The sequence below is a fragment of the Pelophylax lessonae genome (assembly GCF_965119305.1).
Source record: "Pelophylax lessonae genome assembly, chromosome: 6".
Taxonomy (NCBI): domain Eukaryota; kingdom Metazoa; phylum Chordata; class Amphibia; order Anura; family Ranidae; genus Pelophylax; species Pelophylax lessonae.
The window spans coordinates 278956099-278974801 of NC_138773.1; the positions used below are offsets into that span (position 1 = coordinate 278956099).

General features: G+C 42.7%; 1 protein-coding gene across 1 annotated transcript in view; it reads left to right on the forward strand.

The window, feature by feature from the left end:
- Positions 1 to 308: 308 nt before the first annotated feature.
- Positions 309 to 18703, forward strand: part of CACNB4 (calcium voltage-gated channel auxiliary subunit beta 4) — a 302149-nt gene continuing 283754 nt past the window's right edge. Inside the window, exons 1-2 of the mRNA XM_082261118.1 lie at positions 309 to 1025; positions 15735 to 15818. Coding sequence (XP_082117244.1) covers positions 963 to 1025; positions 15735 to 15818 — 147 coding nt within the window. The 5' untranslated portion in view covers positions 309 to 962. The remainder of the gene's footprint in view (positions 1026 to 15734; positions 15819 to 18703) is intronic.

Genomic DNA, 18703 nt, shown 5'->3' on the forward strand with positions numbered 1-18703 from the left:
AGAGTACACAAGAGGAGCCTGTACAACTGTGCAAGCCTGAAGGTAAGGCTAGAGTTTAGCTGAAACCTTTGTGTTGTTGAGTGTGATGAAAGCGTGAACTCTAGGAATAGTGACAATGCAAAAATTCTATGAAGGTACCAATTATCTGGATGTCTTCCAGGGCTGAGCTAAACTTGGTGCAGAGAGAGAAGAGGAAGAGGGAGAGAAATCTCTGAAGCTCATACAAAGTCTACAGATAGGATCCTGCACAGAATGTCCCCAAGAAAAGTGGAAGATTACAGTGAACAGTGATGCGCGGAGGACATATGGCAATGCCTTGTGAGAAGCTACTGCCAGCATTTCATGCAAAGCGTTCCTAAAATAATCATCTGAGCACGCAGACCCCTAGAGTGTTCATCAAAAATCACGAGCAGAGCGGATTGCAGCACCGAGAAAGCAGGGTGGGAGTACAGCCAAGCCAACTAGAGCAGGCACAGCTGAGAGAGAAAAAAAAAAAGCAAAGAAGAAATAAAATGGAATAAATTCTCTCAGGGGCTTGAAAGGTTAATTCACATCTCTTCAGATGAGGCAGGTCCTGGGAGAAACGTCAGCCTATCAGATTGTCGTTTTTCTATTCACATTTCGAGATTGCCAGTCCACATCGCCTCTTTTTCCAGGAAGACCTTGAGAGGTAGGTCACAGCCCGCAAGCACCTTACAAGCACTGAAGGGCTTCCAGACAGATGTCATCTGAGGCTGCGTTGTGGACCTGATGACCAGACTTTTGTCCGTTGACGCAGACGTGCGGCTGGTCAGTTCTTTCTGGCTCTCTCGGATGAGGATTGTGGAGCTGTGGTGAGGATGACATCCTTAGAGAAGACTCCGATGATGGACAGGTCACACCAAAAACCTGATGAGCTCTGGTGACCAGGTATTGAGGTCCCCCTGCAACCCTTGGGCTGGAAGGAACATGTCCTTGTAGTCATGTCCCGGAATTCCTACCCAAAAAACGGAATATCAGAGGCTCTGAACACTCCAATCTTCCAGGTACAACTCTGTCTCTTCAAAGAAAACTAGGATGTACTTTGAGAAGGTTCGAAACATTAAGCATAGCGATAAAGAATGGAAGCTCTCACCAGCAGGGCCCTCCTCACCCTCTTGTTTTGAATTGTACTGTCCCCCTTTATTATTATTATTGTATTATATTATTATATTATTATTATTATTATTATTTTATTATTATTATTATTAATAATAAATAGGATTTATATAGTGCTAACAGTTTGCACAGCAATTTACAAAATAAAAAGAGAAAATGCAATTCAATACAAGAGTGTTCCGAGGGCATTATCATTATTAAACAGGATTTACATAGTGCTAACAATTTGCGCAGCCATTTACAAAATAAAGTGAGACAATACAATCACAATAAAATTCAATGCAAGAGGGCCCTGTTCATGAGAGCTTGCAATCTATTTTGTGAAACTCTCTACAAACTGTTGGCGCTATACCTGTATAATATTAATTTATTGGGGCATCATCATTATTAAACAGGATTTATATAGTGCTAACAATTTGCGCAGCAATTTACAAAATAAAGTGAGACAATACAATCACAATAAAATTCAATGTAAGAGGGCCCTGTTCATGAGAGCTTGCAATCTATTTTGTGAAGCTCTGTGCAAACTGTTGGCGCTATATCTGTATAATAATAATTTCTTGGGGCATTATCATTATTAAACAGGATTTATATAGTGCTAACAATTTGCGCAGCAATTTACAAGATAAAGGGAGGCAATACAATCACAATAAAATTCAATACAAGAGGGTTCCGAGGACCCTGTTCATGAGAGCTTGCAATCTATTTTGTGAAGCTATGTGCAAACTGTTGGTGCTATATCTGTATAATAATAATTTCTTGGGGCATCATCATTATTAAACAGGATTTATATAGTGCTAACAATTTGCGCAGCAATTTACAAAATAAAGTTAGACAATACAATCACAATAAAATTCAATACAAGAAGGTTCAGAGGGCCCTGTAAAAAGGGCTTGCAATCTATTTTGTGAATCACTGTGCAAACTGTTAGTGCTATAACTGTATAATAATAAAAATATTACGTTTTTCCTGGTGCATGTTGCTTCTAAACTCTTTCGAAATACTTATTGGACCAGAAATGACTACATACCCAGATATATGTCAATGCTATTGAACTGTATTTCTCTTTCTTTTTAAATGCTAATTTATACTTTTATATTTTATCTTGCACTTGTTTGTCAACACGAGGGGCTCCAATGTGCACTCCTAATGACTGCTGGGGCTCCCTGGACCCTGGGGCTGAAAGAGCGCACTAAGCCTAGGGGGTCACAAACTGGATCGCAAAGTAAAGTGCTTGCTTTTTTATATGATGTTCTAAAATGAACATGGACATGGGGTAAGAGTGTGCACATGTCTATATACGTCCCTTTAACTGGACTATAGCACCCAGGAGGTGGGAAGGTGTGGCCGATCATGTGACTGCTATGATTGGTTGCAAGACTGGTCACATGATCAGGAGCTGGTCCCGCCAGCTGCCGATCATTACTAGAGACCGAGAGTCGTCTTCTTAGCAGAGAAACCACAGCCGCCCATGAATGCATACAGGTGCATCTCAAAAACTTTGAATATAATCAAAAAGTTAATTTATTTCAGTAATTTAATTCAAAAAGTGAAACTCATATATTTTATATAGATGCGTTATACACAGAGTGATATATTTCAAGCATTTCTTTCTTTTAATTTTGATGATTATGGCCTAGAGCTAGTAAAAACCCAAAATTCACTATCTCAGAAAATTAGAATATTACATAAGACCAATATATAATAACAAAAAGGATTTTTAATGCAGAGATGTTGGCTTGCTGAAAAGTATGTCCATGTACAGTATAGTGTGCACTCCAATACTTGTTTGGGGTTCCTTTTGCATAAATTACTGCATCAATGTGGCGTGGCATGGAGGCCATCAGCTTGTGGCACTGCTGAGGTGTTTTGAAAGCCCAGCTTGCTTTGATAGCGGCCTTTAGCTTGTCTGCATTGTGGGGTCTGGTGTCTCATCTTCCTCTTGACAATACCCCGCAGATTCTCTATGGGGTTGAGGTCAGGCGAGATTGCTGGTCAATTAGGCACAGTGATACCATGATCATTAAACCAGGTGTTAGTACTTTTGGCAGGGTGGGCAAGTACCAAGTCCTGCTGGAAAATGAAATCAGCATCTCCATAAAGCTGGTCAGCAGAGGGAAGCATGAAGTGCTCTAGAATTTTCTGGTAGAGGGCTGTGCTGACTTTGGACTCTATAAAACACAATGGACCAACACCAGCAGATGACATGGTTCCCCAAATCATCACTGACTGTGGAAACTTCACCCTGAATTTCATGCAACTTGGATTCTGTGCCTCTCCACTCTTCTTCCAGACTCTGGGACCTTTATTCCCAAATGAAATGAAAAATTTACTTTCATCCTTCCGAAAGGAAGACTTTGAACCACTGAGCAATACGGATGGGCCGAATGACCCCCCGTTCGGTTTGCATCAGAACTTTCGAACATTGCGAAAGTTCAGTACTGAATAATGAACCCCATTAAAGTCTATGGGACCCGAACTGGAAAAATCAAAAGTGCCCATTTTAAAGGGTTACATGCAAGTAATTGGGCATACGATGGTTATGGGGGTCTGGGTACTGCCCTGGGGGACATGTATCAATGAAAAAAAAGTTTGTAAAAAATGTAATATTTAAATGAGCAGTGATTTACTGATGCTTAAAGTGAAAGCATCAAAATGAGAAATAACAATAAAAATGTAAATCAATATAGTGCCTGGGGGGTAGTCTACCAGTAAAGTGGCACATCTGTACAGTGTATAGAATCTGCTGCAAAAATAAATGCATTTATAAAGCCAAAAAAAATGAAATTTTTCCTGCAAGCTTTCTTTATTTTGTAAACAACGGTTTGGGAAGCCAGTCTGTATGATGAAGCCACAATGTAGTGCACTGAAAACAAGATTAGAGATTTTTTGGATAAATTCTGATGTCTTGGATAGAAGTAACAGGTGCTGAAAATTTGGTCTTTGGGTGTCTGTGGCTGCTTCACACTGTAATTCTATAGAGGTACTCTTGATGAAAGCAAGAATTGACCTTGCTGTCAAAAATTTTAATGATATGCACCTGTCAAACAGGTGCAGACAAATTGGTCTTTGGGTGTTTGTGTCCATGAAATCTACAGCAAAAAAATTCTTCCAGATGACACCCACAACACTAGGGAGCCTAGAAGTCATGTAAAGATTCCTAAAAATCCTTGACATTGGCATCAGGGGCTTCATAGCTGCTGGTATTCCAGGACTGATTAATTTTGATAAATGTCAGACGGTCCACAGGGTCTGTGGACAGACGCGTTCTATTATCAGTAACAAAACCTCCAGCAGCACTGAATGCCCATTCGGAAAGCATACTTAATGTAGGGCAGCCCAGCAGCTCAATTGCATACTGGGCAAGTTCTGGCCAGTGGTCTATTCTCATGACCCAGTAACCCTGTGAATCGTCAACTGGAAGGCTCTCTATCTCTGTTTTTGCCCCTAGATAATCGTCCACCATATGATGCAGACTCTACAGATGGGATGTGAAAGCTGAGAACCCTGAGTGGCGAGGACTAAAAAAATTGTGAAATGCATCACTTAGGCGGCCCCCTTCTCCACCGCTCCTCTCTTGACCAACTGAAGCCTCAAAACTATGTTTTCCATGACACTGTTTCCTACCAGAGTTGGGAAAAGTATTAGATAAACTCCTCTTTAAAGTGTCCTCAAAAAAATTCATCTTCTGCACCCACTGTGGGGATGGGATGAGTTCTGAGACTTTCCCTTTGTAACGGTGGTCGAGGAGAGTTGCCAACCAATAGTGATCCTTCTTCTTGATGCCACATATTCTTGGGTCCTTTCGCAGGCTTTCAAGCATGAGGGAGCCCATGCACAGAAAGTTTGCAGAGGCATGATAAGCAGACTCCTCTGGGTCACTGAGGATTACAGTATCTTGAACTGCCTCCTCCCAGCCAAATACTACTCCCAAGGGTTCTGGGGATGGAAAACCATCTGTTGAGGGTTGACAGAAGTTTCCCTCTGCTTCAATGCCTCTAAAACTGCAAGAATCCTCCTCCTCCCTCTCCTCTTGTGTGTTCTGTGGTGTAGGAAGAATAGTGCCTGCATTAAGCGGGCCTTAAGAGGAAAGGAAGTCTTCCTCTTCCTCCCGCTGCTCTGCCTCGAGTGCCCTGTCCATAATGCCATGCAGAGTCTGCTCCAGCAGGAACACAACAGGGATTGGGGCACTGATGCATGCATTATCATGGCTCACCATCCTTGTGGCCTCCTCAAATGATGACAGTAACAGTGCATGTATCCTTTATCAGCAGCCATTTGCGTGGGGAAAAAAAGCAGAGCCGGCCTGAGGCTGTCATTGTGCCATACTCACACAGGTACACATTGTCGGCCCTCTGCTGCATGTGCAGCCACTGTAGCATTTCCAAAGGTGAGTTCCACCTGGTGGGCATGTCACAAATCAGATGGTTTACGAGCATGTGCAATTCCCGCTGAATTTCAGCCAACCGAGCACTGGCTTTGTATGACCACCTGAAATGGCTATAGACTCTTCTGGCCTGCTTTAGCAGATCTTCCAACACTGGGTACCTAATTAGGAAATGCTGCACCACCAAATTGAGAACATGTGAAGGCATGGCACATGTGCCAACTTTCTCTGTCTAAGGGGCGGACAGGAGGTTTGTGCCATTATCGCACAGCACCATTCCTGGCTCCAGCTGGCATGGTGTGAACCACCTCTGGGCCTGCTCCTACAGAGCTGCAAGAATCTATGCTCTGGGGTGGTTCCTGTCTCCTAGACACACCTACCGAAGCACTGCATGGCACATTTTAGCCTGACTAATTGAATAGCTCCTTGAATGCTTAGGAGGTACTTGTGGTTCGTAGGGAAATTCAGCAGACAGGAGGCCATAGAGGATCATCACCACTAGCTGTGTTGTGACGTAGCGACACAACAAGCTTAAGCACTGAGCCCTGTCCTGCATCCTTATGAATTGCAAGCAGAGTAACAGCAGTAATGTGGACTTTGCGGCTAACTGCTTTGCCCAACGATGCCCCAACATTGCCTTCCACGTAATGGTGCAGAGCTGAAATGGCCTTACGTGAAAAGAAATGCCGCCTGGGAACCTGCCATTGTGGTACATCACACTCTGCAAATTCATGGAAGGGGGCAGAATTCACCAGATGGAAAGGCAGAAGTTGTAAAGCCAGCAGCTTAGACAAGCTTGCATTTAGACGCTGGGCATGTGGGTGGCAGTGACTGTATTATTTTTTTCTCTGCAGCAGATGGGGCAGAGAAATTTGCAGGCTATAGTCTACAGCTTGTGGTGTGCTACTGGCAGATGTGCTACAAGGACATGGGACACCCTGCGCTATACCATCATCCCTGCCAATGGAGGCTACTGAGAGGTCATAAGGTAAAGCGGGGGTAGACTGAGGTGAGTAAGGAGGAGGAACAGAATTGTGTCCCTTTTTTGTGGCTTTCAGGTGCTCTTGCCAATGGGCTGAGTGGTGGGAGCTTAAATGCCTTGTCAAGCATGTGGTACCCAAATGGCTGGTGTTTTTGCCATTCTTGATGTAGCACATGTGCTAAAAAAAAGCCCAGACAGCTGAGCTGTGGGAAGGGTGCAGCTCCACAATGTGATGCAATAGGATGGCTGCTCTCTACTCTTCCATGATAGCTGCCTCATTGGGGTTGTGCCTCACCCTCACTTTCCTCCTCTGTTCTATCTGGCACCCAAGTCACGTCAAAGACATCATCATCATCATCTCCACCATTCTCATTACCACTGGAGACAACTTGGCAATACGCTGCAGCTGGGGGAACATGACTGCCAATTTGTGTACCAGTGAGTCTCCCCTCTCTGTAGGCTCATGTTCCTATCTTCCTAAACCTCTGAACCAACATCTGAATCAAGTAATGTCTGTTAATTTTCAAGGAGAAAGTGGCAGAGGCTGTGTTCAGCTTGATACCTGATACTGGGGCTATGGCAGGAATAGCTGTGGACAAGGAGGAAGATTTACCAACTCAGGCAGCTGCAGTGAACTGCGCACTAGTCTCTGCTTAGATTATGGAGGATGAGGATGGTTTAGTAAGCCAGTCCACCACCCTCTCTGAATGCTTTGGCTGGAGAGTACGGGAAACATCACTAAACAGAGGAAATGATGCCCTGCCTGAGGACTGGCCACGTCCACCTTTGCTTGTGGCCCCCTCACAATGCCATGGGAACATGTGCCTCTAATGGAAAGTGGTGTTTGGTGCACTTTAACCTGAGTACTCACTACACAGACACACTCCACCGACACACTACAATATACTGCAGTAAAACTGCACTAATGCACAGAAATATACTGTGTTAAACGTGCAGTAACGCACTGAAATGTATTGCCTTAAATGTGCACTAACGCACAGATATAAGATATATACTGCGTTAAACGTGCAGTAATGCACAGAAATATACTGCATTAAATGTTCATTAACGCACAGAAATATACTGCGTTAAAGGGCATGTAACGCACTAAAATATACTGTGTTAAGCGTGCACTAACGCATTGAACTAAAATGCAGTAAACCTGCCCTGACAAAACAAACTGACACTAAAGTAAAAATGAATGGTCAGGTCACTACACTAACACTGACTGAACTATCACTAGATTCACACTAAACTGATATTCTACACTTACATAGAATAAGAATAGCACACTAACTCCCTAGTAGCACTGAACGGAGCCCTGTTCTATCTCTCTCCAACGATATCACACTACAAATGGCCGCTAATGAAAGAATACTTTTATAGTGTGGGGTGGGACTAAGAGCAATGAGCCATGATTGGATAGAGTCATCATTACTTTCTCCAGTCATGGCTCTGACAGTGCTCTGTGATCTCATTGGGCAAAGCTTTCATTGCTTCAACCAATTATGGTTTCTAATGCATTGTGCGGCGGCGCAGTGCATTGTGGTCATTTGGCGGGCTGAACAAACGGTTGAACACCTCGATAATTTGTTTGGCCCAAACTCATGCTCGGGCCAAACCATTCGCCCATCCCTACTGAGCAACAGTCCAGTCCTTTTTTTCTCCTTAGCCCAGGTAAGATGCTTCTGACGTTGTCAGCAGATGGCAGGGCTAAACCATTTTAAATTGGCAACCTGCACTGAATAGAGAACACTACAACCCTAGCCATGTTTTTTGCAACAATGTAATAAAAAGATAAAACTTATTTCATGATCTTCTCTTATATAATCAACATGGTATACAGTGGTTTTTCACAGAGCAGTCCCAATCCTACTCTTCTAGGGTCCCCCTCTGGCGCTCCTGGCCTCCTCCCTTCTGAGTGCCCCTATAGCAAGCTGTTTGCCATGGGGGCGATTGTACGTGTTCAATCCCAAGCCGAGATGCATGCGTCCATTGACACACATGGCACAGCTTAGCTCGCTCCCAGCTCAGCAGCGGGAGCTAATAGTTTCCGGTGCTGCCTCCATGTCCAGCAGTGGCTCCATGGGCCAGACCACACCAGGCCGCACACCATACCCCCCCCCAGGGCCACCGCAGGACCCCCCCCGGCTCACTCACTTCGGTTTCTTCCCCCTCTTCTTCGTCTCCTCCCTCCTCCTCCATGCCCAATGGCATGGGTTCTCCTTTCGGCCAATCAGGAAACTGGTCTCAGGACCTGCTTCCTGATTTGCCAGGAGGAGGATCTGTGTGACAATAGCGAATATTCATTCGTTATTGTCACACAACTGGGTGGGCTCGGGGCGCAGTGCTCTAATCACTTGGTTAAAAAAAAAAAGCCCCATTGAAATCCATGCGTCCGGCGGCCCGTATGTAGATTAGGGGGCCGGATGCATGGATGGGGGGGACCCCAATGCACCAGTCACCACTGATGTCCAGTGAGGAGAGAGAGCAGCACTGCTGCCCTCAGGCTCAGGTTTTTTGGGGGGGGGGCTGCGGGGTACTAATCACAGAAAGGTTTTTACCTAAATGCTAAGCGTGCATTAAGGTAACAAACCTTCTGCCTTCAACCAATTTAAGTGACCACTTAAACTTCCACTGCAGCTTGCTTCTGTTCAGCCGGGGGGTGACGACATTACAGAAGAGGGGAGGAGTTCTTCATGCAGAGAAGATGAGAATGGTGCTGTAATTTCAAAAGCAAAATTGTCAGCCCTCTGCAGGAAATTAGGTGGCAATTGGCAGGATCATCAGGTAAAAATGAAGGGAGGAAATCCACGGCTGTTTCCTGTGTCCTCCTCTTCCACCTCCGCCCCCCTCCATGTCCTCCTCTTCTTCTTCCGGCTGTGCCTCTGGTCCCCTGTCCTCTTCCTTTGCCCCCCTGTCCCCTGCAGCCAGCTCCCCTCCTCTCCCACTGGCTGCGGGGGGATCTGTCAAGATGGAGAAGGGAGAAAGGGGTCGGTAAACATGTCATTTACGGGCCCCTTCCTTTTCTGAATTGGAAACAGTGAGCATTCGCTACTGATCGCTCGTGTGTTAACAGAACAGAGTAAACTGTGTTTACTCTGCTTCATTCATGTTCAATGCTGAGGCTGCTGAGAAAGGGACTGGGGAATCTATGTCCTCAGTCCGTTTCTCTGTCTTAAAGGGGAGATGTCAGGGGTCTGTTTAGACCCCTGATATCTCACCAAAGCCCACCAACGCGGCTGATAAATACAAATAAAAAAATCAATAAATATTAAAAAACATGTAATTGTAAAAAAAGTGAAAAAATACAATTGTAAAAAAATTAAATAAAAAACTACTGGCACCACCCCCCGCCCCCACTCCCCCCCTCACCCTACTGACACTGTCCACTGCCCCCCCCAAAAAAAAAAAAGCATTGTAAAAAATGAAAAACAAAAAATATAATTGTAAAAAATAAAATACATTAAAAAAAAAAAATACTGACACCGTCCACTGCTCTGCTGACAGTGTCCACTGCCCTACTGACACCATCCACTGCCCCCAAAAGTACCAATACCTGGTTTAATGATCATGGTATCACTGTACTTGATTGGCCAGCAAACTCGCATGACCTAAACCCTATAGAGAATCTGTGGGGTATTGTCAAGAGGAAGATGAGAGACACCAGACCCAACAATGCAGATGAGCTGAAGACCGCTATCAAAGCAACCTTGGCTTCCATAACACCTCAGCAGTGCCACAGGCTGATCTCCTCCATGCCCCCCCCCCCCCCCATTGATGCAGTAATTCATGCAAAAGGAGCCCCAACCAAATATTGAATGCATACAATATTGTACATGGACATACTTTTCAGTAAGCCAACATTTCTGCATTAAAAAATCCTTTTTTTTTTCATTGGTCTTATGTAATGTTCTAATTTTCTGAGATACTGAATTTTGGGTTTCTACTAGCTGTAAGCCATAATCCTCAAAATTAAAAAAAAGAAATGCTTAAAATAAATGACAGTGTGTGTAACACATCTATATAAAATATATGAGATTCACTTTTTGAATTAAACTACTGAAATAAATACAATTTTTGATGATATTCCTAATTTTATGAGATGCACCAGTATACACACATTATTTTGTAGCCCCAATATATTAACTAGGAAGGATAATTGGACTCCTTGAGAGACCATATGAAGTGTGCACTGGACACAGGAAAGCTCTGAATTTCTGATATCATCAATGGGTATTTTAGCACTCATGAAACAGATATACCAAAATAATACCAATGGCACTCTCACTCTCAGATTCTGGTTCTCTTCATTATTTTTTTTTATTCATTCTCTTTTTATTATTCAAAATGTATGTTTTTCACAACAAGAACAAAAAGTTACACACATCTCTATCTTATGGTTAGGAAACATTTCACATGAAGCTTTTATCTCTTCATTATGTCAATTCATCAAAGTTTATAGTATATGTAAACCCTCACCTTGTAAAACAACCCATTAAAGTGACCACATTTCCTCTGTTGTCAGTGACATAAAGAGCTTAGAGAGCTAGAGGAGGAAAAACAGCAGTACACTGATCTTCACAGTGAATGGTTGTACAGGGGGGAGGCATGTCAGGACAAGTCCGATTATTACTGTGACCCATTGCCATGCAGACGATGGAATTTTTTTTAAAAAGACATAAAATTGTGCTCACTGTATTAGCAGATCTCCAGCCAAACCAACTTTTCTTCTTTGGATTCACTTGCTTTGAGTAAACTTTGGAGCTGGGAGATATAGCAAATTGGCTCCTTGAGGCCATACAGATTCTGACCTGTCAAATACCTGATTACAACTTACAAGCCGACCTCAATGCACTGTTTAACTGGGCGACTATGTGGAAAATTAGGTTTAATGTTGATAAATGTAAAGTTATGCAGTTGGGGGCTAACAATATGCATGCATCATATATACTAGAGGGAGTACAACTGGGGGAGTCGATGATGGAGAAGGATCTGGGTGTTCTGGTAGATAATAAGCTTAATAGCAATGCCAAGCTGTGGTTTCCAAAGCGAGCAAAATCCTTTTTTGTATTAACCACTTTACCACCGGAGGATTTTCCTGCTAAAAGACCAGGGGTTTTTTTGCGATTTTTTACTGCGTGACTTTAACGGACAATTGCGCGGTCGTGCGACGCTGTACCTAAACGAATTTCACGTCCTTTTTTTCCCACAAACAGCTTTCTTTTGGTGGTATTTGATCACCTGTGCGATTTTTTGATCACGCGCTATAAACAAAAAAAGAGCGTAATTTTTGCAAAAATAACAATATTTTTCACTTTTTTTTATATGAAATTCCCCCCAAAAAAAATGTAAAAATCAAAATTTTTTAACATTTTCGGCCAATTTGTTTTACGCTACCTATGTTTGGTAAAAAAAATCGCAAAAAGCGTATTTTGATTGGTTTGCGCAAAAGTTATCGCGTTTACTAACAAAGGGAAAGATTTTTGTCATTTTTGGTGTTTTTTTTTTTAAACGAGTAATGGCGGCGATCTGCGATTTTTTTTGCGGCGATCTGCGACATTGCGGCGGACAGATCGGATCCTTGACTGACATTTTTGACACTTTTGGGGGTACCAGTGACATTACTGCAGTAATCAGTGCTATATATATGCACTGTTACTGCAAAAATGACACTGGCAGGGAAGGGGTTAACTGTATTGGACAGGGAGGGGTTAAGTGTGTCCTAGGGATGTGCTTCTAACTGTAGTGGGACATTGCTATTGGTGTAAAAACAAAGATCAACGGTTCTACATAGTAGAACCGTCTGATCTTCATTTTTACACAGGGAGAACTGACAGGCGGCTTGTTTACATAAGCCGCTCTGTCTTTCTCCCGCTGTACCGGCGATCGTAGTGTAATCGGCAGACATCGGGTCCGCCAGTCACACTCCCGCACTCCTCCGTGAACGAGCCTCGGCGGGCGCGCACCTTGGCGGGCGCGCGCTCGCCCGCTATTGGCTCTAGAAGGAGTGACAGGCGAGCGACGTAGACCTACGTCACTCTGCCTGGCCGGGGCCGACTGCCGCAGTAAATATACTGTGAGCAGTCGGCAAGTGGTTAAGAGAAGCATGGACTCCAGAGAGAGAGATTATATTTTACCCCTGTACAAATCATTAGTAAGACCTCATCTGGAATATTTTGTTTTGGGCACCAGTTCACAAAAAGGATAGCTGGGCAACCAAACTGATAAGAGACATGGAGTAGCTCAGCTTTGAGGAAAGATTAGAGGAACTGAATTTAATCTCTCTTAAAAAGAGGAGATTCATGGGGAGAGAGATATGATCAACATAGAAAAAGTAGAAAAACATAAGTGGTTCATATAGTGAACTTGGTGTTGAGTTATTCACTTTAAGGTCATCACAGAGGACAATGGGGCACTCTTTTTGCGTCTAGAGGAAAAGAGACTTAAACTGTAAATACAGAAAGGTTTCCTCACAGTAAGACCCGGGTTCACACTAGCGCGACTTGTCAGGCGACTTGGTCGCCTGACAAGTCGCGGTGGGTCGCCTGCCATAGATTAGCACAGGACCCGTTCTAATAGGAGCGACACAAGTCGCTCCGACTTAGAAAAAGGGTCCTGTACTACTTTGGGGTGACCTGGAGGCGACCTACATTGACTTCAATGATATGAAGTCTGTGCATGTCACGCCGAGGTCGCGGTGCACGCTGTGCACTGCAACCTCACAGGTCGCCCCAGCAAGTAGCGTCGCCCCTATGTGAACGGGGTCTTAGAACTGTGAAGATGTGGAATAAATTCCCTCAAGAGTTTGTTCTGGCCAGCCCAGTAGATTGCTTTAAAAAAGGCCTGGATTCTTTTCTAAATGTGCATAATATAACTAGGTACTAACATTTTTAGGTAAAGTTGATCCAGGGAATATCCGATTGCCTCTTGGGGGATCAGGAGGGAATTTTTTCCACTGCTGGAGCAAATTGGATCATGCTTTGCTGGGGTTATTTGCCTTCCTCTGGATCAACTGTGGGTAAAGGATTGTGTATATGGGATTGTATGATTTTTTTGTTTTTTTCCCCTTTTTTGATTGAACTAGAAGGACTTGTATTTTATTTTATTTTTAACTAGACTATGTAACTATGTAACAACACTTGAAATCCCCCTTAATTTTCTGCTAGCTCCCACCAAGCCTCCCATTTCCTCTATGCCCAGAGATGAAAAAGGACACACACACCAGTAAGGGAAGAGACTCCACCATCTTGGCCACTTACATTCTGTAGGCCTGAGGCCCTACTCTGATAATAACAAATGTCCACACAAGCAGCCTTTTAACATTTTTATTGTAGTAGCAATATTTCTTGAACCCCTACAATGCTTTCCTCAACTTCATAACTCAACATACAGAACACAGTTCAATATCAGAACACAGAGTGTCCAGCCAACTCTCCCATACACCTCCTTGTTGGCCCCCCATTAGTGAATTGGCCTTTAGAGTCCTATGGCCTACCCCGAAGGATACTGTCCCTCCCAGGCTACAGACTTACAGTACATACCACATAGAAGGGGTAGCCTGTTCCCATTACTCATCTGCATAGGACTCCGCCCACACCATGTTTATAGGGACACCACACTACACTAGAATTGTCTAAACTGCTGCACCCCTGAAAAGCTTTCTGCATTTGGATTGGAAGCAAAGTATCACAATAGTAGAGCAATGAGTACAGATGGGTGCCAGTCACTTCTAGATGCAAAACAATAGCATACCTTCCAACTCTTTGAGATGGGAACGAGGGACACCTATTAGCAAAAGTGTAGGACACCCCCCCTGCCACGCCCCCTTAGAGGAGAATTATACAAAAAAAAAAAAAAAAGATTAGTTAAACCCACCATTACTATTCCTTCATTGAAATTTACAGGTACAGCAATTTAGAAACTAGATTTAGGGTTTAGCACTGGGAAAACACTTTTTGAAATATACAGTATCTCACAAAAGGAAGTACACCCTTCACATTTTTGCAAATATTTTATTATAATTTTTCATGTGACAACACTGAAGAAATGACACTTTGTTACAATGTAAATTAGTGAGTGTACAGCTTGTATAACAGTGTAAATTTGCTGTCCCCTCAAAATAACTCAACACACAGTAATTAATGTCTAAACTGTTGGCAACAAAAGTGAGTACACTCCTAAGTGGAAATGTCCAAATTGGGCCCAATAAGCCATTTTCTTGCCTACAGTCAAGCATGGTGGTGGGAGTGTCATGGTCTGGGGCTGCATGAGTGCTGCCAGCACTAAGGAGCTACAGTTCATTGAGGGAACCATGAATGCCAACATGTACTGTTTCACACTGAAGCAGAGTATGATCCCCTCCCTTCAGGGACTAGGCTGCAGGGCAGTATTCCAGCATGATGACGACCCCAAACACACCTCCAAGAAGACCATTGCCTTGCAAAGAAGCTGGGCAAGCATGTATCCAGACCTAAACCCTATTGAGCATCTGTGGGGCATCCTCAAACGGAAGGTGGAGGAACGCAAGGCCTCTAACTTCCACCAGCTCCGTGATGTCATCATGGAGGAGTGGAAGAGGACTTTAGTAGCAAACTGAAACTCTGGTGAACTCCATGCCCAAGAGGGTTAAGGCAGTGCCGGAAAACAATGGTGGCCACACAAATATTGACACTTTGGGACCTATTTTCACATTTCCACTTAGGGGTGTACTCACTTTTGTTGCCAGTGGTTTAGACATTAATGTGTTGAGTTATTTTGAGGGGACAGCAAATTTACTCTGTGATACAAGCTGTATACTCACTACTTTATACTACTCACTGTATTGAAGTGTAATTTATTCAGTGTTGTCACATGAAAAGATATAGTAAAATATATACAAAAATGTGAGGGGTGTACTCACTTTTGTGAGATACTGTAAATATTGCAATTTATATACAACTATAAAGACCAGACCAAAATGAGAGCCAAATGAGGAGGAAAGAGGGACAGAGGGACTTTGTTCTAAATCAGAGACAGTCCTGTAAAATTAGGGATAGTTGGGAGCTATGCAATAGGAGTTTATTGACCTCACCCAATGAAAAGGTGTTGAAATGAATGCATTGATTTCAAATATTGGGCTATGCATAGCAGATTTATAGCACATGATAAGGACCAGTGTATTGGGAAGCAGAATCCATTTGAAACGTTTTGGTGATCTATGAACTCTGAAAATGTTGTGTTTCTCAGGTGTCCAGAGGGACCACATCCAGAAGAAGTAGATTAAAGAGATCCGATGGGAGTACCACCTCCACTAGCTTCATTCTCAGACAGGTACATTTCATCCTTTATCACTGTGTACAATTCTTCTTATTGTCTTGGTGTTTTGCATTTTTCTTTGGATAGAGGAAATGTTATGGCTAGATTTCATCATCAAAAAGTAGTAAATATTCGCCATAAACATTTTAATTCCACTAATCTAATATCTGAATCTCCTTATAAAACTGATTCCAGCATCTGTTCATTTTAGGATACATTTTTTTTTTTTTTTTACATTTGGTGTAAACTCAGGTCATTATGTGTGTCCTAAAGCTGCTTAGAACTAACAGTGATTCTCCATTCTTATGGTCTAGATATGCTTTCATTACATATGGTATTGTAAAGGATTCCTAGACTTTAAAAACACGTTGCATTGAAAATAGTTCTTCTAAGGACAGAAATGTGAAGATATGGTCGCAAAGAATTGCAAGTCACATTTTTAGGTCAAAAACTGTGACAAAGGGTGCATGTTTAATTCAGGGCAAGCTGGCCATACAGTGTGCAAATTTCGCCAGGTTCTTGTATGGAATAGTACTCCCATGTGTATAAGGCCTAATGCCTGGTACATACGATGAGATTATCGGATGAATAATTGTCTTTTTTTTTTTTCTTTGCATGCTAGTCTCATATCGAAAATGAAGAATTTACTAAAGTTAGAAAAATTTGTGTATGACAGAATAGAAATTTGGAAGTAATGTATTGTATTGTAGTTGTATTTTTATTTTTGAACAACAACTGTGCTGATTAAAATGAAAATCATACAATCTGGTATTATACTAGAAAAGTATTCCTGCTTGTTCCATCTGATAATTTGCATGAATTGTCGTGATCGGCTCTTGTAAGCTGTGTACTAACAAACAGATTTATTCAAAACTGTATTTTTTGTATGATTTTTTGATCTTGTGTACAGGCCATTAGGGTTCTATCAGACAGGTAGTAAGCTTACCACTCTCTGAAAGGCAATCAGCATTGAAACACTTATCAGAGGAAGGTATAGCAGTAGGTGACAGGTCATTTTTTTTTTTTTTTTTTAATTGCCAACAACAGTTTTACATTGCATAACTGCACCACAATTTCATGCCAAAGGTTTTTTTTTTTTGTTGGTGGATTTGGGTGAGGGATTTGTAATTAGTTGGTATATACTGTGTGTATATATATATATATATATATATATATATACAGTGGGTACGGAAAGTATTCAGACCCCCTTAAATTTTTCACTCTTTGTTATATTGCAGCCATTTGCTAAAATCGTTTAAGTTCATTCTTCTTCCTCATGAATGTACACATAGCACCCCATACTGACAGAAAAACACAGAATTGTTGACATTGTTGCAGATTTATTAAAAAAGAAAAACTGAAATATCACATGGTCCTAAGTATTCAGACCCTTTGCTGTGACACTCATATATTTAACTCAGGTGCTTTCCATTTCTTCTGATCATCCTTGAGATGGTTCTACACCTTAATTTGAGTCCAGCTGTGTTTGATTATACTGATTGGACTTGATTAGGAAAGCCACACACCTGTCTATACAAGACCTTCCAGATCACAATGCATGTCAGAGCAAATGAGAATCATGAGGTCAAAGGAACTTCCTGAAGAGCTCAGAGACAGAATTGTGGCAAGGCACAGATCTGGCCAAGGTTACAAAAAGATTTCTGCTGCACTTAAGGTTCCTAAGAGCACAGTGGCCTCCATAATCCTCAAATGGAAGACGTTTGGGACGACCAGAACCCTTCCTAGAGCTGGCCGTCCGGCCAAACTGAGCTATCGGGGGAGAAGAGCCTTGGTGAGAGAGGTAAAGAAGAACCCAAAGATCACTGTGGCTGAGCTCCAGAGATGCAGTCAGGAGATGGGAGAAAGTTGTAGAAAGTCAACCATCACTGCAGCCCTCCACCAGTCGGGGCTTATGGCAGAGTGGCCCGACTGAAGCCTCTCCTCAGTGTAAGACACATGAAAGCCCGCATGGAGTTTGCTAAAAAACACCTGAAGGACTCCAAGATGGTGAGAAATAAGATTCTCTGATCTGATGAGACCAAAATAGAACTTTTTGGCCTTAATTCTAAGCGGTATGTGTGGAGAAAACCAGGCACTGCTCATCACCTGTCCAATACAGTCCCAACAGTGAAGCATGGTGGTGGCAGCATCATGCTGTGGGGGTGTTTTTCAGCTGCAGGGACAGGACGACTGGTTGCAATCGAGGGAAAGATGAATGCGGCCAAGTACAGGGATATCCTGGACAAAAACCTTCTCCAGAGTGCTCTGGACCTCAGACTGGGCCGAAGGTTTACCTTCCAACAAGACAATGACCCTAAGCACACAGCTAAAATAACGAAGGAGTGGCTTCACAACAACTCCGTGACTGTTCTTGAATGGCCCAGCCAGAGCCCTGACTTAAACCCAATTGAGCATCTCTGGAGAGACCTAAAAATGGCTGTCCACCAACGTTTACCATCCAACCTGACAGAACTGGAGAGGATCTGCAAGGAGGAATGGCAGAGGATCCCCAAATCCAGGTGTGAAAGACTTGTTGCATCTTTCCCAAAAAGACTCCTGGCTGTATTAGATCAAAAGGGGGCTTCTACTAAATACTGAACAAAGGGTCTGAATACTTAGGACCATGTGATATTTCAGTTTTTCTTTTTTAATAAATCTGCAACAATGTCAACAATTCTGTGTTTTTCTGTCAGTATGGGGTGCTATGTGTACATTCATGAGGAAGAAGAATGAACCTAAATGATTTTAGCAAATGGCTGCAATATAACAAAGAGTGAAAAATTTAAGGGGGTCTGAATACTTTCCGTACCCACTGTATATATATATACACACACACACACACACACCCTTAAATAAACTATTTTCAGTGTATAAGTCACAATTTTTAATTGTTTTTTTTT